At 54.4% G+C, this 17,391-nt stretch overlaps 2 protein-coding genes across 2 annotated transcripts; one reads left to right on the top strand and one right to left on the bottom strand.

Moving 5' to 3' along the window:
* The first annotated feature begins 1,277 nt into the window (after positions 1–1,277).
* MYL2 (myosin light chain 2) lies at positions 1,278–5,332 on the top strand. The gene is made up of 7 exons (XM_058036933.1): positions 1,278–1,335; positions 2,174–2,263; positions 2,882–2,957; positions 3,943–4,047; positions 4,760–4,835; positions 4,926–4,974; positions 5,081–5,332. Exons 1-7 carry the CDS (start codon positions 1,333–1,335, stop codon positions 5,177–5,179), a joined length of 498 nt encoding a protein of 165 aa, XP_057892916.1. The 5' UTR covers positions 1,278–1,332; the 3' UTR covers positions 5,180–5,332.
* A 557-nt stretch (positions 5,333–5,889) lies between these two features.
* CCDC63 (coiled-coil domain containing 63) lies at positions 5,890–14,238 on the bottom strand. Its single transcript, XM_058037236.1, has 11 exons — positions 14,170–14,238; positions 12,755–12,909; positions 12,119–12,308; positions 10,905–11,024; positions 9,881–10,062; positions 9,231–9,412; positions 8,356–8,564; positions 7,940–8,014; positions 7,354–7,525; positions 6,508–6,702; positions 5,890–6,050 (listed from the first exon to the last, which is right to left on the bottom strand). Exons 1-11 carry the CDS (start codon positions 14,236–14,238, stop codon positions 5,890–5,892), a joined length of 1,710 nt encoding a protein of 569 aa, XP_057893219.1.
* Between the last annotated feature and the right edge of the window lie 3,153 nt (positions 14,239–17,391).

Raw genomic sequence — 17,391 nt, 5'->3', positions numbered from 1 at the left:
CCCGGATCAGGAGTTTTTCTCCTCCACAGGCACTTTTCCCGACACACTTCCCCCCTGAAATCTCCTGGAACTGCCTGCTGAAATCCTCCCCGCAATGCCATCCTCGCTGGCACGGCCGGGGCGGGCGAGTGCCAGGGATTAAACACGATATTTGTGACCTCCGGGAGAACAAGGGCAGCGTCTGGGCAGAGCTCGGAGTTCCAGGGATCCGGTTTCACAATTCCTTTTGTTCCCAGCCCTCCCTGCTCGCCCACCGCCCTGCTGGGCATGCGGAGGGGACAATGCCAGGCAGCGAGGCCACCGGGTCACGGCCATGGCACCGCAGAGCCTGGGGGGCTGATGGGCATCCCTGGGGCTGGCAGCGCCGTTCCCACCCCAGCGTGAATCCTCCTCCAGCCTCATCCCGGGCAAGGCGAGAGGGAGCGGGGATGGAAGGAACGGGCTGGAGACAAAGGGGAACCGCCCGGTCCCGGCAGCCACAAGCAGGGACGTGTCAGAGGTTTTGTGGGATTGCTGCCCGTGGGTTCCTTGGCTCTTTCTGCCGAGCCAGAGCCTGGGCGGTGTGAGCGGCATCCCCGCAGGATGTGTCCCCGGGACAGAGCCCGGAATCGGGAGGGTTAAATGTGTGTGTCCCACCGGGATCGGGGCGAGCAAATGCTCGGCTCAAGTGGGTGACAGGTGCCTCAGTGGGGGCGACACATGAGAGAGGAGCTCTTGGTGCCTTGAGCTTCTGCCGCAGCTCAGCATCCTGCTCCGGGATGGGGCTGCAGCTCCGGGGATGTCCCCGCTCGCACACGGGCTGGGTGACAAGGGAGCATCCCGAGGGAGGCGACCCACGGGCAGCCGAGCAGCTCCCGGCTGTGCCAAGGCTGCGATGGGGCTCCCAAAAACTCCTGGAAGCGCCGAGGAGAAGCATCCGTGTCCCAAAACTTGGGGGATTCTAGCGGGGGGTCCCCTGGGGCCAAGCCCTCCCAGCGGAGGGGACAAGCCCGGCGCCGGCCCGAGTGACAAAGGCAGGTGGGATTGTCCCTGAGCATCCCCGGTGTGGGAGCTGGGGGCCACCGGAGCTTGGCTAACCTTGAAACCCCGCCGGGCTCACATGTCACGTCAGCCGGTGACAACAACAAGCTGCCATTCCAGATTAGAGAGAGAGAGGGACAGAGAGAGGCAGAGACAACAGGGCTGGGGGCGGCCAAATTACCTATTACAGCCAAAAGTGGGCATGGGGCTATTTTTAACCCCCAGGGGGGTGTATTTATTGTTCCAGCCGGGGGGAGCGAGGGAGAGCCTCTGGGACACCCCTCACAGTGACATCGACAGCTGAGCACAGCCATGGTGAGTGCTGAGAGACCAAGAGAGAAAATTAATTTGATTTTTCACCAGAACAGTTTAATGGGCAGGGGGCAAAGGAGTCAGCAAGGAGTTGAGGGCCAAGGGTTTTGTCTGCCTCGGAAAGGGGGTGAGGAGCATCTGGGGGGATCAGCAGAATCTCACAGGGAGCAGAGAGGTGTCCCCCATGCTAGCAGAGCTTTCAAATGAGGGCAGATGGCTTTAGGGTCCAAATGCCATTTTTCTCTTTTCCCTCCCTTCATGCAGTGAGAGGAAGGGACATTTTGTGCCCCCCAAAATCCTCCTCCTGACAGACCCCCATGAGAGGAAACAGCTGCAGGAGCAGGCACTGGAATGAGGGATAATGGGCTGGGTGGGACAGCAAGGGGCTCTTCAGTCCTCTTTAAAACACACATTGACCCATTTCTGACTATTTGAAGCCTCAGTGCAGGAGGAGGCAGATTTTTAATTAAGCCATATTTTAATATCTGCACAGCAGGGTAAAGAAGCACTGACTGACTCCAGCCCTTATGTGCAACCTCAGCAGTGCTCCCAAAACCAGGGTTCCAACAGGGATATCTCACCCCAGTGGGAGAAGTGATTTCACTCCTCATCTTTCTTTGGCTTCATTTGGCTAAATTCACCAGGAGCTGAAATTTAAGCAGGAATCTTAATGCCCCTCAGTATCCCAGAGCTGCAGGGAGACACCACCAAGCCTCCGGGGAGGAGAGCCCCAGCCCAGAGCTCCCACCAAGGAGTCATGAGAAAGAACAGGGCATTTCTAGGCTTTTATTTGACCCCATAAAGGCCAGTGAGCTAATGGTGCATACCTGGACTCCCGCAGGCACCCAAGAAAGCCAAGAAGAGGATTGAGGGTGCCAATTCCAATGTCTTCTCCATGTTTGAGCAGGCCCAGATCCAGGAATTCAAGGAGGTAGGTGGGTTTGGTGGGAAGGAACGAGGGTCCTGGATGTGGTGTGACCTTCAGCTCTTTCCTTGGTGCTCCCAAGTGGCAGCTGGCTCATACCAGGAGGCAGCAGGATCGGTTTTGGGTTGTTTTATTTTAAAAGTGAGAATAACAACTCAGTGACACTGTTAAATCTGGCAAAGCCTCCAGGCTCCCAGGAGGCAGATTCCCTCAGAGGATCAGCACATCCAAGGGAGCTGGAGCTCATCCCCCAGCTTCTGCCTGGCCAGGAGCTCTCACCCCTGCACAGCAGGCATGTGGTCCTGTGCAGATCCCAGTTCCAGGGATAACTGGCCCCAGTTAGAGGAGCTGATGGCTCAGGCTGGCCTCTCTGCCTGGTGTCATACTGGGGTGAGAGGGATTTGGGCAAGGAAAGGGTTTGTACAGCTTTGGGGTTTGGATTGACATCACCCCAGGGTGCTGTGTGGGATTAGGGTTCTCTCCTCCCAGAGCCCCTCCTGGGAGGATTCAAAATGCCCTTATCCCATCCAAGCTGAAGGGAGAAGGAGAAAGGTGCTAAAGCCTTTGCAAAGGCTGACAATTGTCCCTTTCCCTGTGCTCCCTGCCCTGCTCCTGTGCTTGCAGGCCTTCACCATCATGGATCAGAACCGGGACGGCTTCATCGACAAGGCAGACCTGAGAGACACCTTTGCTGCCCTCGGTGAGCCCAGCCTCAGCATCCTCCCCTCCCCAGATTTGTTAATTGAGAAACAAGGCAGGGTGGGGCATTTAACCAAGCCCCTGTCATTCACCCAATCCCCTGATTTTGCCAAAATCCTCCTGATCCCAACCCAAGGCTGCCAGTCTGGGAGATCCCTCATGGGTAACCTGGAGCAGCTCCCACAGCAGGGCTGGATCATCCCCTTGGCACTGGGGCCACTCCTGGATTGCACAGCCCAACATCCCTGCCTTTCCCAGCTCCTCCCCTTGGCACTGGGGCCACTCCTGGATTGCACAGCCCAGCACTCCCTGCCTTTCCCAGTTCCTCCCCTTGGCACTGGGGCCACTCCTGGATTACCCAGCCCAGCACTCCCTGCCTTTCCCAGTTCCTCCCCTTGGCACTGGGGCCACTCCTGGATTGCACAGCCCAGCACTCCCTGCCTTTCCCTTAGGAGCACCTGGCTGTGCCCATCCCACGGCATCCCAGGGCGTGTGGGCATTAAGGGGATTTAGGGGATTTGTGGGAGGCTGTGACACTGCAGGCTTGGCTCTGCCATCAGAGGTCAGCATGAATCAGCAGTGGAGCTCCAAGGACAGCCCAGCCTCGGGAAAAAGGATTGTAGGTGTTCAATCCTGTTTGCTTTTGGGGCTGGGGGACAGGGAGAAACCCAGCGCTGGTGGTCTTGGCCCAAACATTCCAAGGAGGGCTAGAAGAGGCTGATCCATGGAGCAGTGAGGCAAGGAAGGAGCACAGCTCAGTCCTCTCATCCTTCTGTTCTGTGACCCTGGAGAAGCCAGAGCTGGAGACGATTCTCTCACCTCACTGCTGCTCCCTCCATTCCTTGTCAGAGGTGGCTCCCCAGGAATGTGCTACTTCCCTCCAGTGGGGGAAAATCCTCAGGAAAGGGTTCTGTGGTGTGTATTTTAGCCCCCAGCATGCAGAGCAGGACTCGGATCCATGACTGACCCATAGCTGCTCTCCCCAGGGCGCCTGAACGTGAAGAACGAGGAGATCGATGAGATGATAAAGGAGGCACCGGGCCCCATCAACTTCACCGTGTTCCTCACCATGTTTGGGGAGAAGCTCAAGGGTGAGAGGGCACCTGGGCACCTGGGGGTGCTCACTGGTGCCCAGTGGCATTTCTATACCCCAGAACTCCTGCTGATTTACAATACCGACCACCCCTAGGTCCAGAGATCCAGATCTTATCCGGTGACTCCCCAAACTGTTGGGGGGTATGAGATGGTCTCTGTGCCTCAGTTTCCCCAGGCATTTACAAACCCAAATGGCTGTGCTGCTGCTGCTGCTGCTGCTGCTGCTGCTGTCCCATAGGAAGAGGGCACAGCTCCTGCAGCACCTCTGAGCCTGCTGACAGCAGCAGTGCCAACAGTGGCCCCCCTGCCTACAGCCAGACTCTGACCCATCACCCCATCTGGCTGCACCCTGAATCACGTACTTAACCCAAGGAATGCAGATCTCCAAGAGGCTGCAGGGCCCCAAGGGCTGTGCCTGGAGCTGCAGGGCCCCATGGGCTGTGCCTGGAGCTCTATAAATACCCCCAAGATTAGATAAACGCTGGATGCCAGAGTGGTGGCGACACTGCCTGCTCTGTGCTCACACACCACCCCTACGGCTGCTCCTCCACATGCCACCAACTCCACTCAAGTGTCCAGCATTCCTGCAAGGGCCCCACTTTCCAGTCTGCCCCCCATTTTGCCCCCGAGGCTGGGAGAAGCAGGAGGCTGCAGGTGGTTTCCTCCTTTGCCATCTCCAATGGCAAAATGTGGCTTTGTCACCCGCAGGTGCCGACCCGGAGGAGACAATCCTGAATGCATTCAAGGTGTTTGATCCAGAGGGAAAAGGCCTGAAATCTGCCTAGTGAGTGCAGCAGGGGTTTCTGTGGCAGGGAGTGATGGGGGTGTCCCCGTGAGGACCTGCCCAGTGCTCACCACACTCTCTCATTTGCAGCATCAAGGAAATGCTGATGACGCAGGGGGAGAGGTTTTCCCAGGAAGAGGTATGATCTCCTTCCCGCCCTCTGCCAGCCTCCCTCCATCCCAACAGACCCCATCCCTCCTCCCAGCCCTCCCATGCCACCTTTTGTCACTGCTTTTCCCTGGCAGATCGATCAGATGTTCGCTGCCTTCCCTCCGGACATGTCTGGCAACCTGGACTACAAGAACCTGGTCCATGTCATCACTCATGGTGAAGAGAAGGACTAGCCCAGGCCCAGGGCTGGGGCTGGCACTGCAAGATCACCTCTCCCTGGGTCACACAGGGGTTCCCTTTCCTCTTCCCCTGGAGAGGCATGTGCCTGGGAATTTGGCACGGGAATGGCATTCACATTAAAAAGCCTTTTGGCAAGAGGAAACCCAGCTGCTGGTGTGAGCAGTACTTGGGCTTGTGTGCTGTGGGAGCCATCAGACCCTTCCAGACCCTGCTGGCCTCAGCACCCCACACCTACTGCACGTCCCCCTCATGCGTCCTTGAGTCCCTCTGCCTCCCATTCCCACCCCCAGCCCCAAACCAGCCTGTTCCATACTGGGCTGTGCCCATCCCACCTGCTCCCAGGGCCAGCACTGAGCTCAGATTTCCTTTAGGCAGCAGAGAGCTGTCAGATTCTGCCAGCTTAGCAGGAAACACCCTATGAGCACACTCATGCCCTGCACCCCACCTGCCAGGCCCTGCAGGATTGGCACCATGGTCCCCATCTCTGGCTGTGGGGAGTGCCCTGGGTGATGTGACAGGGATGTCACCCTCTGCTGGAGCAGCTGATCCCACCCTGGCTGCAGGTGCTGCCAGCAGTGAGTGAAGCCATGCCAAGACATCTCCTGGTGAGGTTCTGAGGCCTGTGAAAGGTGTTGGGCTCCTTCCAGACAAGGAAGATGGAATGATAGGCAGCATGCAGAAGCTCAAGAATGAAACATCTTCTTTAATTCCCTGCTGGGGTCTTGGACCCTGATGGGCTCCCTGATGCACCGGGTGATGTGAACTTCCTCCTCTTCTTGCCCGCGCTGGGGGGCCTGCTCACCTCCTCCTGCTGCCTCTGGATGACGAGCTCCCGCAGCTCTTCCCGGCCCAGCGGCTCTTCCGCTGCCCAAGAGAACAGATGTCCCATAATACACAATTTTACAGGCCTCACACCCCTCACACACACTGTTACAGGCCTCACACCCCTCACACACACTGTTACAGTTCTCACACCCCTCTTACACACTGCTACAGGCCTCACACCCCTCACACACACTGTTACAGGCCTCACACCCCTCACACACACTGTTACAATTCTCACACCTCTCACACACACTGTTACAGTTCTCACACCCCTCACACACACTGTTACAATTCTCACACCCCTCACACACACTGTTACAGGCCTCACACCCCTCACACACACTGTTACAGGCCTCACACCCCGCGGTGAGGCAGGACGAGCTGGAGGGGATGCATTGGGAAGGACATGGGGCAGCAGGGTTCAGCCAGGCAGCCACGGGGGATTGGGAGCGGCTCCTGCCCAGCCATGGCCCCTCTCTCCCCCGTCCCCGCTCACCGGTTCTGGGGTCAGCGCTCTCCTCCAGGTCTGGGGGGTGTGGGCAGAGCTTGGCCCTGTCCATGGTCCAGAGGTGGCTGGAGGCTTCCCGGAGGGGGCTGACGAAGCCCTGGGCGCGCTGGGAGCGGTCCAGGGAGGTGTAGCGCAGCAGGGACTCCCTCATCAGGAACTCCTTGACCTTGCTCTCCACGGGGCCTGGGGAGGAAGGAGCCATATTGTCCCACAGTGCCCCTGCAGCAGGACCCTGCCCAAAGCCAGCCCTGGCCGTCTGCAGAGCGGGGGATCCACTGACTTCCCTCAGGGCAGCCTGACTCCCTGGCTGGGTCATGGAATCATAAAATCACAGAGTTGTTAATGTTGGAACAGATCTCCAAAGCCATCAAGTCCAACTTCATACTGAATATCCCCTGCCTGTTAAAGCATACCACAAAGTGCCACATACTCTTTATTTTTGGAGCACTTCAAGGGTGGTGACTCTACCACTTCCCTGGGAAGCCTGTTCCAATGCTTGACCACTACTTCAGTGAAGAAATATTTCCCAATATCCAACCTGAACCTCCCCTGGTGCAATTCCCCTGTCCTCTTGCTGGCTGCCTGGGAGGAGAGGCCGACCCCCATTGCACTTCAGCACCCAGAGCCACAATGAGGGTTTGAGGATCCACTGGGATGTTAAAAATCCAAATTACTCCTAAATTTGCTGGGGAATTGGAATTGCAAATTCACTTTAGGGCACACGTGACTGATGGGACAGAGGAAAACAAAAGCTCAATTTAAACACAGTGCAAGCAGGTGTCGGACAGGACCTCCCAGGGTGGTGACACAGGAAGATGGGCAGCCCTGACCTACCAAAAACTGGCACCAAGCTGTCCCCAAGAGGCTTCACTATCTTTGTAGTGTCACAGTCCATTTCCTTCAAGAGGGTCTCAATGCGAGATTGGATCTGTCCCAGGAGTTGGCTGCTCTCCTTGTATTTGTTCTCATACTTGTTGGCTTCCTTGGTGGTCTCTGCTATTTTTGCCTGCCAGCAAAGGTTTTTGTGTCACAAAGGTGTCACACCAGCCCCTCACTGACCCCACCAGCCCAGTGCTGCCCAGTTCCAGTCTGGAGACAGAATCACAGCATGCCAGGATGGCCCAGGTCGGAAGGGACCACAATGGGTGGTCTGGTCCAACCTTGAGCAGGGTCATCCCAGAGCACAGGGCACAGCATTGTGTCCCGAGGGTTCTTGAAGGGTTCCAGAGGGTTTCCCCAGCTGCCCATGCTGGCCCAGGGCTGGCAGGAGCCCCACAGCCACCTTCTCACCCTGCAAAACCTTCCCACACCTCTCCAGCCCCTGGCCAGAGCAGCATTTACAGGACCAGACTCCCTGGGACAAGTGCTGCCACAGACAGGGATGTGCTGCTCTTCCAGAGGGAACCCATGGCCACCATACCTTCAGCTCCTGCAGGACCTGAGTCTGGGTTGTCTCAGCCTTTTCTCTCTCCGTTGTCATGGCCTCCATATCATCCTGTGGGACGGGAACAGCAGCACATGGGGTGGAACTCTACCTGGCCCAGCAGATGGAGGCTGGGGACAACCCAGGGAGCAGGGAAATGCAGAACTCCCAGGAAAAGCTCCCAGCTCCCCGGGACCCTGCAGTGTTTGTGCTGGGTACACGGTGGCAGCATTGACACACGTTCAGCTCCCAGAACACAGCGGAGTTCAGCTTTGGCTGCTCCTTTGCATCCCCCTCACCCTCCCTGTGTGGCTGGATGCGGGCAGTGGTGAAGGACACTCGGGAGAGGACAAACCCACCCTGGCCCAAAATCGCTGCCTGGAAAGGGGAGACATGGAGAGGCAGGAACAGACCTGGACGGCCTCGATCCTCTGCCTGAGACTCTCATTATTGACGTTCAGCCTAATGGCAAAGTTAAAGAGGATGAAGAATCTCCTGTCCTTCTCAAGGAAGTCCTCCAAGAAATCATCGATGTTTCCGTCTGACAGCTCCAGGAGACGCTTGTAGGCCACCTCATAGCTCTCCTTTTGGCTCGCTTTGGCCCTCTCAGCTGCCTCAAAGGCTGAGAAAGAGAGAGAGAGCCGTGGTTGCCCTTTGCAGAGCCTTCCCTGCAGTGCTGTGGGGTTTGGTGCAGGGCTGGGGCAGGAGGGAGCAGTGTGGAGGGGCAGAGGGTCCCTCTCCCGCCAGGAAACTGAGCAGGGATGTCATGGGAATGGAGCAAACACCATGGATTCCCTCCCAGGAGGACAGAATTGTTAGATCAGATTAGATTTTAGGAAGAAATTCTTCCCTGTGAGGGTGATGAGGCTCTGGGACAGGTTGCCCAGAGAAGCTGCAGCTGCTCCATCCCTGGAAGCGTCCAAGGCCAGGCTGGACAGGGCTTGGAGCAAGCTGGGATAGCGAAAGGTGTCCCAGCCCATGGAGGGGGTGGAACTGGATGAGTTTTAAGACTCCTTTCCAACCCAACCTGTTCTGTGGTGAAAGGAGCCATGGTTGCACACAGGAGCAGCTCCCTGTCCCGAGGGCACCCCAAGACACTCAGTCTCACTCAATTATCACTGCTCAGCCTTTTTGTTTGTAGGGTGAAGGTTGGGTGGGGGAGGCTGTGGGCAGGGCAGCCATCCTGCCTTTGGGGTGCAGTTCTATAAACCACCATGAGCAGCCCAACCTCATCAACTCCAGAGACTTCAGGTTTGTGCTCCCTGTGCCACAAATCCTGCTCTGTTACCTTCTCTCGCTTTGGCCTGTTCCTTCAATACAGAGAGATCTGCACATTTGCTGAGGAAGAAGTTCTTCAGCCTGCTCTCCTGGTGGAGGGCACACTTCCTCTCCAGCAGCCTGATGTTGTACTGGATGGTTTCCCTGTAGCGCACGTCCCGGATGTCCGAGATCCGCCCCAGATCCTCCATCCTGCACGGAGAGCAGCTCTCACACCTCGTGTGTGCACAAGGCTCTGTGTTCCTGGCCACTCCCAGGAGGGCCAGGCCTGCCAAAGCCCCTGTGGTGCTGTGCCCGTTCCCAGATCTCATCTGGGTGGAGTGGAGTCAGTCCAGGGGGAATTCACAGCCACTAACACAGATTTTGGTGGGGTTTTGTACTAAGGCATAGTACCCAGCTCTGGTGAGACACAGAAAAAACAGACTTCTCCATGGGGCAATCCATCCCATCCAAAGAAACATCTGGGACAGATGGAATGAAACACCCTGGAGCCACCAGTCTCCCCACAGTGACCAGGCACCCAACCCTCAGCACCCAGACCTAGATGGGAGTGGTCAATCCTCCCTCTGAAGCCTCAGCTGGTCTCTGTGTTTGAGCACTCATCACTGGCACCACCCAGCAGCCCCAAGTTCTGCCCAGAGGGCTGGCAAGGCCCCCTACCACTGGTCGTAGTCCTCTGTGGCTTGCTCGATAGCAGCGTTCAGCAGCTTGTTCTGCAGGACCAGGCTTCTCTCCAGCTTCCAGTAGAGGTTGTCAAAACTGGCCTTCTGGATCTGCAGGCTGGCAGTCTCCTCTCTGAGCTTGTTGTTCCTGGCCACGACGGCGTTGTAACACACAGTGACCTGGGGAAAGCAAAGCAAAAACTCTGGAGCTGGTGAGGGACTGGGGGGGTTCAGGTTGCTGCTTAAAGACCTTGACCAGGGCAGGGTCAAACACCGTGATGGGGTCTTATGTTGAGGGAAGAGACGAGGATTTGACTCTGTTTCGGAAGGCTTGATTTATTATTTTATGATATATATTACATTAAAACTATATTAAAAGAATAGAAGAAAAGGTTTCATCAGAAGGCTAGCAAAGAATAGAGAAGAATGAATAACAAAGGTTTGTGGCTCGGACAGATTGGCCATTAATTAGAAACAACCACATGAGACCAATCACAGATGCACCTGTTGCATTTCACAGCAGCAGATAACCATTGTTTACAGCTTGTTCCTGAGGCCTCTCAGCTTCTCAGGAGGAAAAAAATCCTAAGGAAAGGATTTTTCATGGAAGTTGTATGTGACAAAACACAGCCCAAGAGATTTGAAGCTGGCCCTGCACTGTCCTCCTCCCCAGGAGAGGAAAGGCAACAGAAGACCAGGTTGGTCACAACAGAGAGCTGGAGCTGGCTTTGTCCAGGACAAGGTGGCTCCAGGCAGCCCAGTTTGATCACAAAGCAGGTGCAGACCCTCAGGCCTCTTGGCCCAGCACAAGTGCTGCATTTGGGTCACCAAGCCTGAAGGAGCCTTTGAGATATTTTGAAATATTCTGGGAATGATCAGGCCAGGGGAACAAGGCAGGTGCTTCATGCAGCTTGTGGCAACCAAACACGTTTGCACCATGTGCTTTGTCCTGACCAGAAAGGTGCCAGGCCCCTGTGTGACCCCGCAAATGTTCTCCAAAAGTCTCCAAAATGTTTCCTTACATGGCGCAGACGCATCTCCAGTAACTCAATCGTCTTATGCAGCTGTTTGCGGGTCCTTGCTCCCAGCTCCTTCCAGTTTGATTCTCTTTGATTCGCTATCTTTTTTTCCAGCTCTAAAACCTGCACACACACACACAGGAAAAAAAAACAAAACCCAGGAAGTATAATCTCCACCCCTACATTCTGGACTTTTGTCAGGACACAGAGCCAAAGAAAATCCTCTCTGTTGATCTGAACTACAGCAACCCTGTCATTAATGAGCTCTCAGTTATAGGAGCAGCTTTAATCCCAGAGGATCCCACCCTGCACATGCAGAAACATGAACTGTAACTGGAAATGGGGTTTTTTTGTGTCATGAAGGAAGTGCAGCTGGTTTTGGAGGGACTCCAGCAGGTGCTGAACATGGCACAGCAGCGCTTTGCAAGGTGGAAGAGGCAATGAGGATGGGGCTGTGGTAGAGATTTTGTGCTGGCCTGGCAGGGATCTGTGCAGTCCTCCCTGGGAAGGAGTGGAGGAAAACTTCTGCCAGAAGTGGGGAGATTCCAGAGGAAATAAATCCATGGAAGAGTGAAGCAGTTGGAGAATGGTGAAGCAGGGGGCAGGTGGGGGAGGGATGACTCAGGCAAGTCAGAGTTATCATCATCCCTGACAGAAAGCTAACCCTGCTGGGAAAGCTCTGCAGCACCTCCAGCAATGACAAACTATCCCAGCATGTTCCCTGGAGTCCAGCCTGGGCAGCTGGCTCTGAGAGCAATCCTGAAGGGAACTGTCACTTCCATAGCCCACGTTTCCCTTGGCTTCCCACTCCCCTCCTGCCCAAAGCCAACCAGATCCTCAGGAGAAGGGATGGGGCATCCCTCAGATGCTGCTGTTCCTGTATTTGGCACACCTCAGATAGCACTGTTCCTGTTTTACCTCTTTTTCAGGGGAATACAAGAAGTGAAGGGAGAGGGAGAGGGATTTTTGTGGCCCTGGGCTGGTGTGTGCCACCACCCAGGGGTGCAGGGACCAGTGGGACAAGGCTGAGAGTCCAGCCTCACTTTTCCAGTCAGTGCTGCTGACTTGAACGGGAGCCTGGCTCTGTTTGTCACTGTCATGTGTCACTTGCCAGGAGGAATATTCCAAGGGCTGAATTAAATGTGTTTTACACTGAGGAGTTTCAGCCACAGGTCTCACTCTGTGACTCCAGCAGGGAACAGTCCAGGTGCTCTCACCTGCTTGGCCAGGTCAGCTAACTGGGCTTTTCTCTCTTTGATCAGGGCATCGTTCTGCATGCTGGTCTCCATGAGGTTTCGGACCTTCATGCGGTTCCTGTTTACAAACACCATGCTGCTCGGTGAATAGAGCTGCTTCAGCGTTGCTGTCACATGTCCGTGCTCTTGCCTCAGATCAGCTATTTCTCTTCTGCAGAAATGGAACAGCAAAAGACATTTAGCACATCCCATCTGCCAGGGCAGCTCCTTACCCCTCCCCATCTCTGGTCTGTGGTCCCCAGATCTCTTTATCAAAAAGGGAGAGCAATCCCTTGATTGCTGTCAAAAAAGAGGGAGCAATGTTTTATATGGGCAGATGAATAGGACAAGAGGGAGTGGATTTAAGCTAAAAGAAGACAGATTGAGATCAGATGTTAGGAAGAAATTCCTTGCTCAGAGAGTGGTGAGGCCCTGGCACAGGGTGCTCATAGAAGCTGTGGCTGCCCAATCCCTGGAAGTGTCCAAGGCCAGGCTGGACAGGGCTTGGAGCAGCCTGGGATAGTGGAAGGTGTCCCTGCCTGTGGGAGTCTATAAATCAGTGATTTTGGCATGGAGGAACTCCCCAAGCTCCAGGCAGTCAAGCAGAGCTGTACTCACTCCTGAGCCTGCATCTGCCGCCAGATTTCGGCGTCGAAGAATTTCCTCTTGTAGGCTTCATGATGGAAATGAGTCTGCAGGTGCCTGATCTCCACTTTAGCCCTGTATTCCTTCTCCTTTTCGGTGATATCCAGGTCTGCTGAGGCTTCTCTCCTCTGCCACAGACAAGGGAGGGTTTGGTCAGTGGAGCAAACTCAGCCGGCAGCGGCAGCAGCAGCTCCAGCTCTTCCCTGGCACCTGAGATCTCCATCACCACCCAAAACACACAGAGCTGGCTGAGCTGCAGCCAGCACCTCCATTCCAGGACAGGGAGAGACCTCCACCAGTGCAGAGGACAGGTGATGGCAGGTTGTCACCTCTTTTATCACCCAGCACAACAGCGAGGACCACGTGGGTGAGAACCAGAGCCACTGGTGCTGGGGACATGGACGAGCCCAGGAGTGGAGCAGGAATGGAGCAGGAGTGCTCCTGTCCTTGACCATCAGAAGGTGACTTCTAGCTGAGAAACTGCCCAGCAGGCAGGCACTGAAGGCAGTCAGACCCACCACTACCTGTGTCCTCAGCTGACTCCAATTCCCCAACTCTGCCTCTCCCAATACCCAAATCTCAGTCCAGGGTGACATTCCTGACACAGGAGAAGCAGCCCCAGTGCTCCCCAGCACCTTGCTGGCAGGAGCAAACCTGCTGGATGTTTATTGCCATGGGTAAAATCCCCACAGCAGATCCTCCACGCTCCCTGTGAAGTCCAGCTTTAATTTGTCCTTCTATTTTACCTTCATTTTTCCCGTCTAACTCTGCTGGTTGCTCCGTAGACGCCTCGGGAAGGGAACAAGTGAAACTCTGCAGGCACAGGATTGCTTTCCAAGGGAAGAAATGAAACAGGAGTAATGGGGTGGCTGCGTCCTCCTGCCCATCCCTCAGCACCCGCTCGCGTGTTTGGCACATGAGGAAACCATCACAGATGGCTGCAAGAGGAGTAAAAGGAGAGCATTTCTGGTGATGTCATCGTGAAATTATCGAGTTTTATAAGTAGGGGAAGAACAGATGGTTTGAGCTGTTCCATCCCATTCAGTACCTGGGTTTCCATAGAAATTCCAGCGAGGCCAGTCCCCCCCACCAACCCTGTGCCTGTAGAACACCTGGATTGAGCCCCTCTGCCCCACTGATGCCAGGAGGGCACTGGATGGACCCTGCAGCCCTTACCCCCAGAGCTGGTCCCCAGCAACCACACTGACTGCAGTCCCTTGGGTGTCCCTGTGTCCCCTGACACTGCTCAGCCCCACACAGGGCACCTTCCTCTCCAGCCAGGAGACAGAACCACAGTGGCACTCGGGTTTTCCCAAAGATCCACCCCTATTTCCAGCAAGAAGCTCAGCAGAGGGAAGAACCTAGAAGAGAACTGGTCCCAGTCCTGCCCGGTACTGGCCCAGGTTCCACGGTTGCCACGGCAGCATCACCACAATGGAGTGAGGGTGGTGCCCCATGGTGGACCAAGCAAGGAGCTGCTGGGACCCCAAATTACACAGACCAAAGGGGTTTCTGTGCCCCAAAACCAGCCCTGAAGCTCCAACAAATCCCTGGCTGTGTGTCCACAGCAAGGAGAAACCCTCATTTGGAACTGAGCCATAACCTGGCATTCAAAGCCTTTTGCTCCAACAGGAGCAGCCAGGGGCTCACCATCTCCAGCAGTGCTTCAGGATTAGGGCTGCTGCTCAGTCCACATCCAGATTTTTGGCCTTCCAGCCTGGTTTTTATCTGTTTTATTCACAAAGACACCATCACCACCTCACTGCCACCACTGCTGGCACCCAGAGCAGCAATGGCTGGCGCTGCCAAACTGGGGAAGGGCCCTGGGGACAGGGACATGTTGGGTGGCTGATTAGGGGACAGATTGAGGCTTCATGGCCACTTCTCTCCTCCCCATGCAGGGAAGCACACGGGAGCTGTGGACTGAGCCATAAGAGCCACCATAATCCTTTCCCTGTGAGCTGGAGCGCGTGGCTGGCTCCTTCCCAGGGGCTGCACAAACGCTGGGATCCCTGGAGGGCAGCAGCACAGGGGCTGTGTTCTGTAGCCCTGGAGATGCTTACTCAGCTGTGGGCTGAAGGAGAATAGAGCAGAGCTCACTCTGAAGGTGAGCAGAGGGCAGCCTGTCCCAGTTTGCAGGTCTGCAGCGAGTTCAAAGCCGCGAGCAAAATCCCTGAGCAGAGCATCGGCACCTCCCCGTTATCCCGGAGACTTTGATGAGCTAACAGCCCAGGCACCAAGTCCCAGCCTAATTCCCAGCCAGACAGGCTCTGAGGAGGCATTTAATTGGGAATCATATTCATGGCAGGAAGCAGAATGTGGTGTTTGATAAGAAAAATCACAGCTGAGGGCAGAGCCCTGCTGGGGAGGCACCGGAGCCTGAGGATCCCACCAGGGCTGGGGGAAGCTCCCAGAGCTTTTCCTGCTGCTCCTGCATGAGCAACAGCTCCGTGGGATAATAACAGAACCTCTCCAGGGTGAGCTTGTCACTCAGTCCCTGTGGCCCTGGCTGTGTTTTAGGGCACGTCCCTTCTTTTCACCCTCAGCAGAAACAGGGCCAAACCCCCAGTTCACAATAAAAGTAGAGGTGCAGGGGTGAACGTTATTTTTACAGAAACAATGCCACTCAAAATCTTGTTTTCCCTTGGCTTGGACTAGTCCAGCCTCAAAATACAGCCCATATTGTTTGTCCTTTTTGTGCTCTTCTCCATGGACCAATTCTCAATTGTTTAGCAATGAGCAAGTCAGTAAATTAAACTATTCAGGAGGGCTCTGATTTGGTAGAGTCTGTGTCTGTCTCCCTCATTGCAGAAACACTGATTTGACTAAAGAGGACTTTTTTTCACCCAAACAATGCCTGACTGTCACACTTGCTCTCACTGAGGGTGACTTCATTGTCTGGATGGACCTTTCAGCAGAAGAATATTTGGAGCAGGATGAGATTGTCCATAACATTTGAATCCAAAACGTCTCCAGCTTCTGGGAGAAACAGAAGAAAAGTGACTTTTTATGCAATTTTCAACTTAACCAATCTTGCCCGATTTAACAAGTACATTTAGCACTGATTGACATGCAGAAATTATTCCTTCAGCAGCAGATCTGGGGGCTAATTAAAACTCATTGTACTATATTAAGGGATGAATTCTGATCTGTGCAAGCAGTGTAAACTTTCCCTGATTCCAGCAATGATTTTCCTGTTTCTCTGGGTCCAGCTCACAGGGGCTGCAGGGGATGGTCAGAGCTGGGCTGGCTCTGAGCTGAGCTCCCACCTGGGACCATCCCATCGACGTCAAACCAAATCTCTGGGGTGAGCTGCAGAATTGGGCCCATATTTTCATGCAAATGCAATACATTCATGTTACTTAATGCCTATTTATAATAAATCCAGAACTTAATTCTACTTAACCCGTCTTTAGTGTTTGACACATGAAATCGGTGAGTCACAGGGCTATATATGGAACTGTCAAAATTTTCTTTTTTCTCCTCCTCTAAAAGCCTGGATTAAATCATAATCAAACTCCCATCAGCTCCAGCAGCAGTGCTGGGATAAGCAGGAAGATGCTGACAACTGCTAAGGCAGCTGGTGGTGGGGAAAGATCTTCTCAGGCAACAAATTGATGGCTGAAACCTCAGAGGAAAGGTTCTGAATTCAGACACGTGCTACATCCATTTGCTGAAATTGTATAACCAGAATGGCTTTGGTTGGGAGGAATCGAAAAGCTCATCCAGTTCCACCTCCTGCCTTGAGCAGGGACATTTTCCATTATCACAGGCTGCTCAAAGACCCATCCAACCCAGCCCTGGACACTTCCAGGGATCCAGGGGCAGCCCCAGCTTCTCTGGGCACCCAGTGGCAATGCTTCCACACCCTCTGAGTAAAGAATTTCTTCTTAGCATCCAATCTAATCTCTTCTCTTTTAGTTTAATATCATTCCCCCTTGTGCTATCGCCATCTTGCCCATGTAAATGTTGTCCTGTGGTCCTGCAGCTATCTCTTGGCCTCCTGGTGTCACCTTACCAAGACCTGGCTTGTGAATGGTGTCCCATGAGCACATTTTCTAGCCAGGTTTTTGTTTTTTTCCTCTGATGAATGTTATCTTCACGTGTGCGTGAATCAGATTTCAGCAGGCAAGACCAGTTTTGGCCCAAAACCATCACAAACACTTGGAGAGTTGTAGACCTGCAGCATTTTGCAACTGGCTTGAGTTTTGCTCCGTGTTTCTTAGAGAAAAGGTTTAATTTCAGATATACACCAGGTACTCCTCAGGTGCTGAGCTGTTCTCTCCCTGCACAACATCAGCTCTTCCATTCTGTCCTTCCTGGGTGGGGTAGAGACATCTCTGTGCAGGGACATGACTGAAAGGTTTTCAGGGTAATTGGTAGAGGCAGGGGGAGAGGAGGCTGTTGGCTGCCTCCTCGATTACAGCTGTAATTTCTCCACACTCCAAGAGGAAATTGTCATCGTAATTTCCTGCAGATGGTTTTCTCCTGAATTGCTGACACCGAGTGAAATGTGATTTCCAGCAATGAACTGTCTCCTCCGTGCCTTTGCTGGGAATTATTTCAAGCCTTGCTTTAGGAGCAAGTTCCCCAAGCTTTGACTTTAGGAA

Source organism: Melospiza georgiana, chromosome 18 (genome assembly GCF_028018845.1).
Source record: "Melospiza georgiana isolate bMelGeo1 chromosome 18, bMelGeo1.pri, whole genome shotgun sequence".
In the NCBI taxonomy this organism is placed as follows: Eukaryota; Metazoa; Chordata; class Aves; order Passeriformes; family Passerellidae; genus Melospiza; species Melospiza georgiana.
The sequence above is the reverse complement of the archived record's forward strand: the minus strand, read 5'-3'. Positions and strand labels throughout refer to the sequence as shown.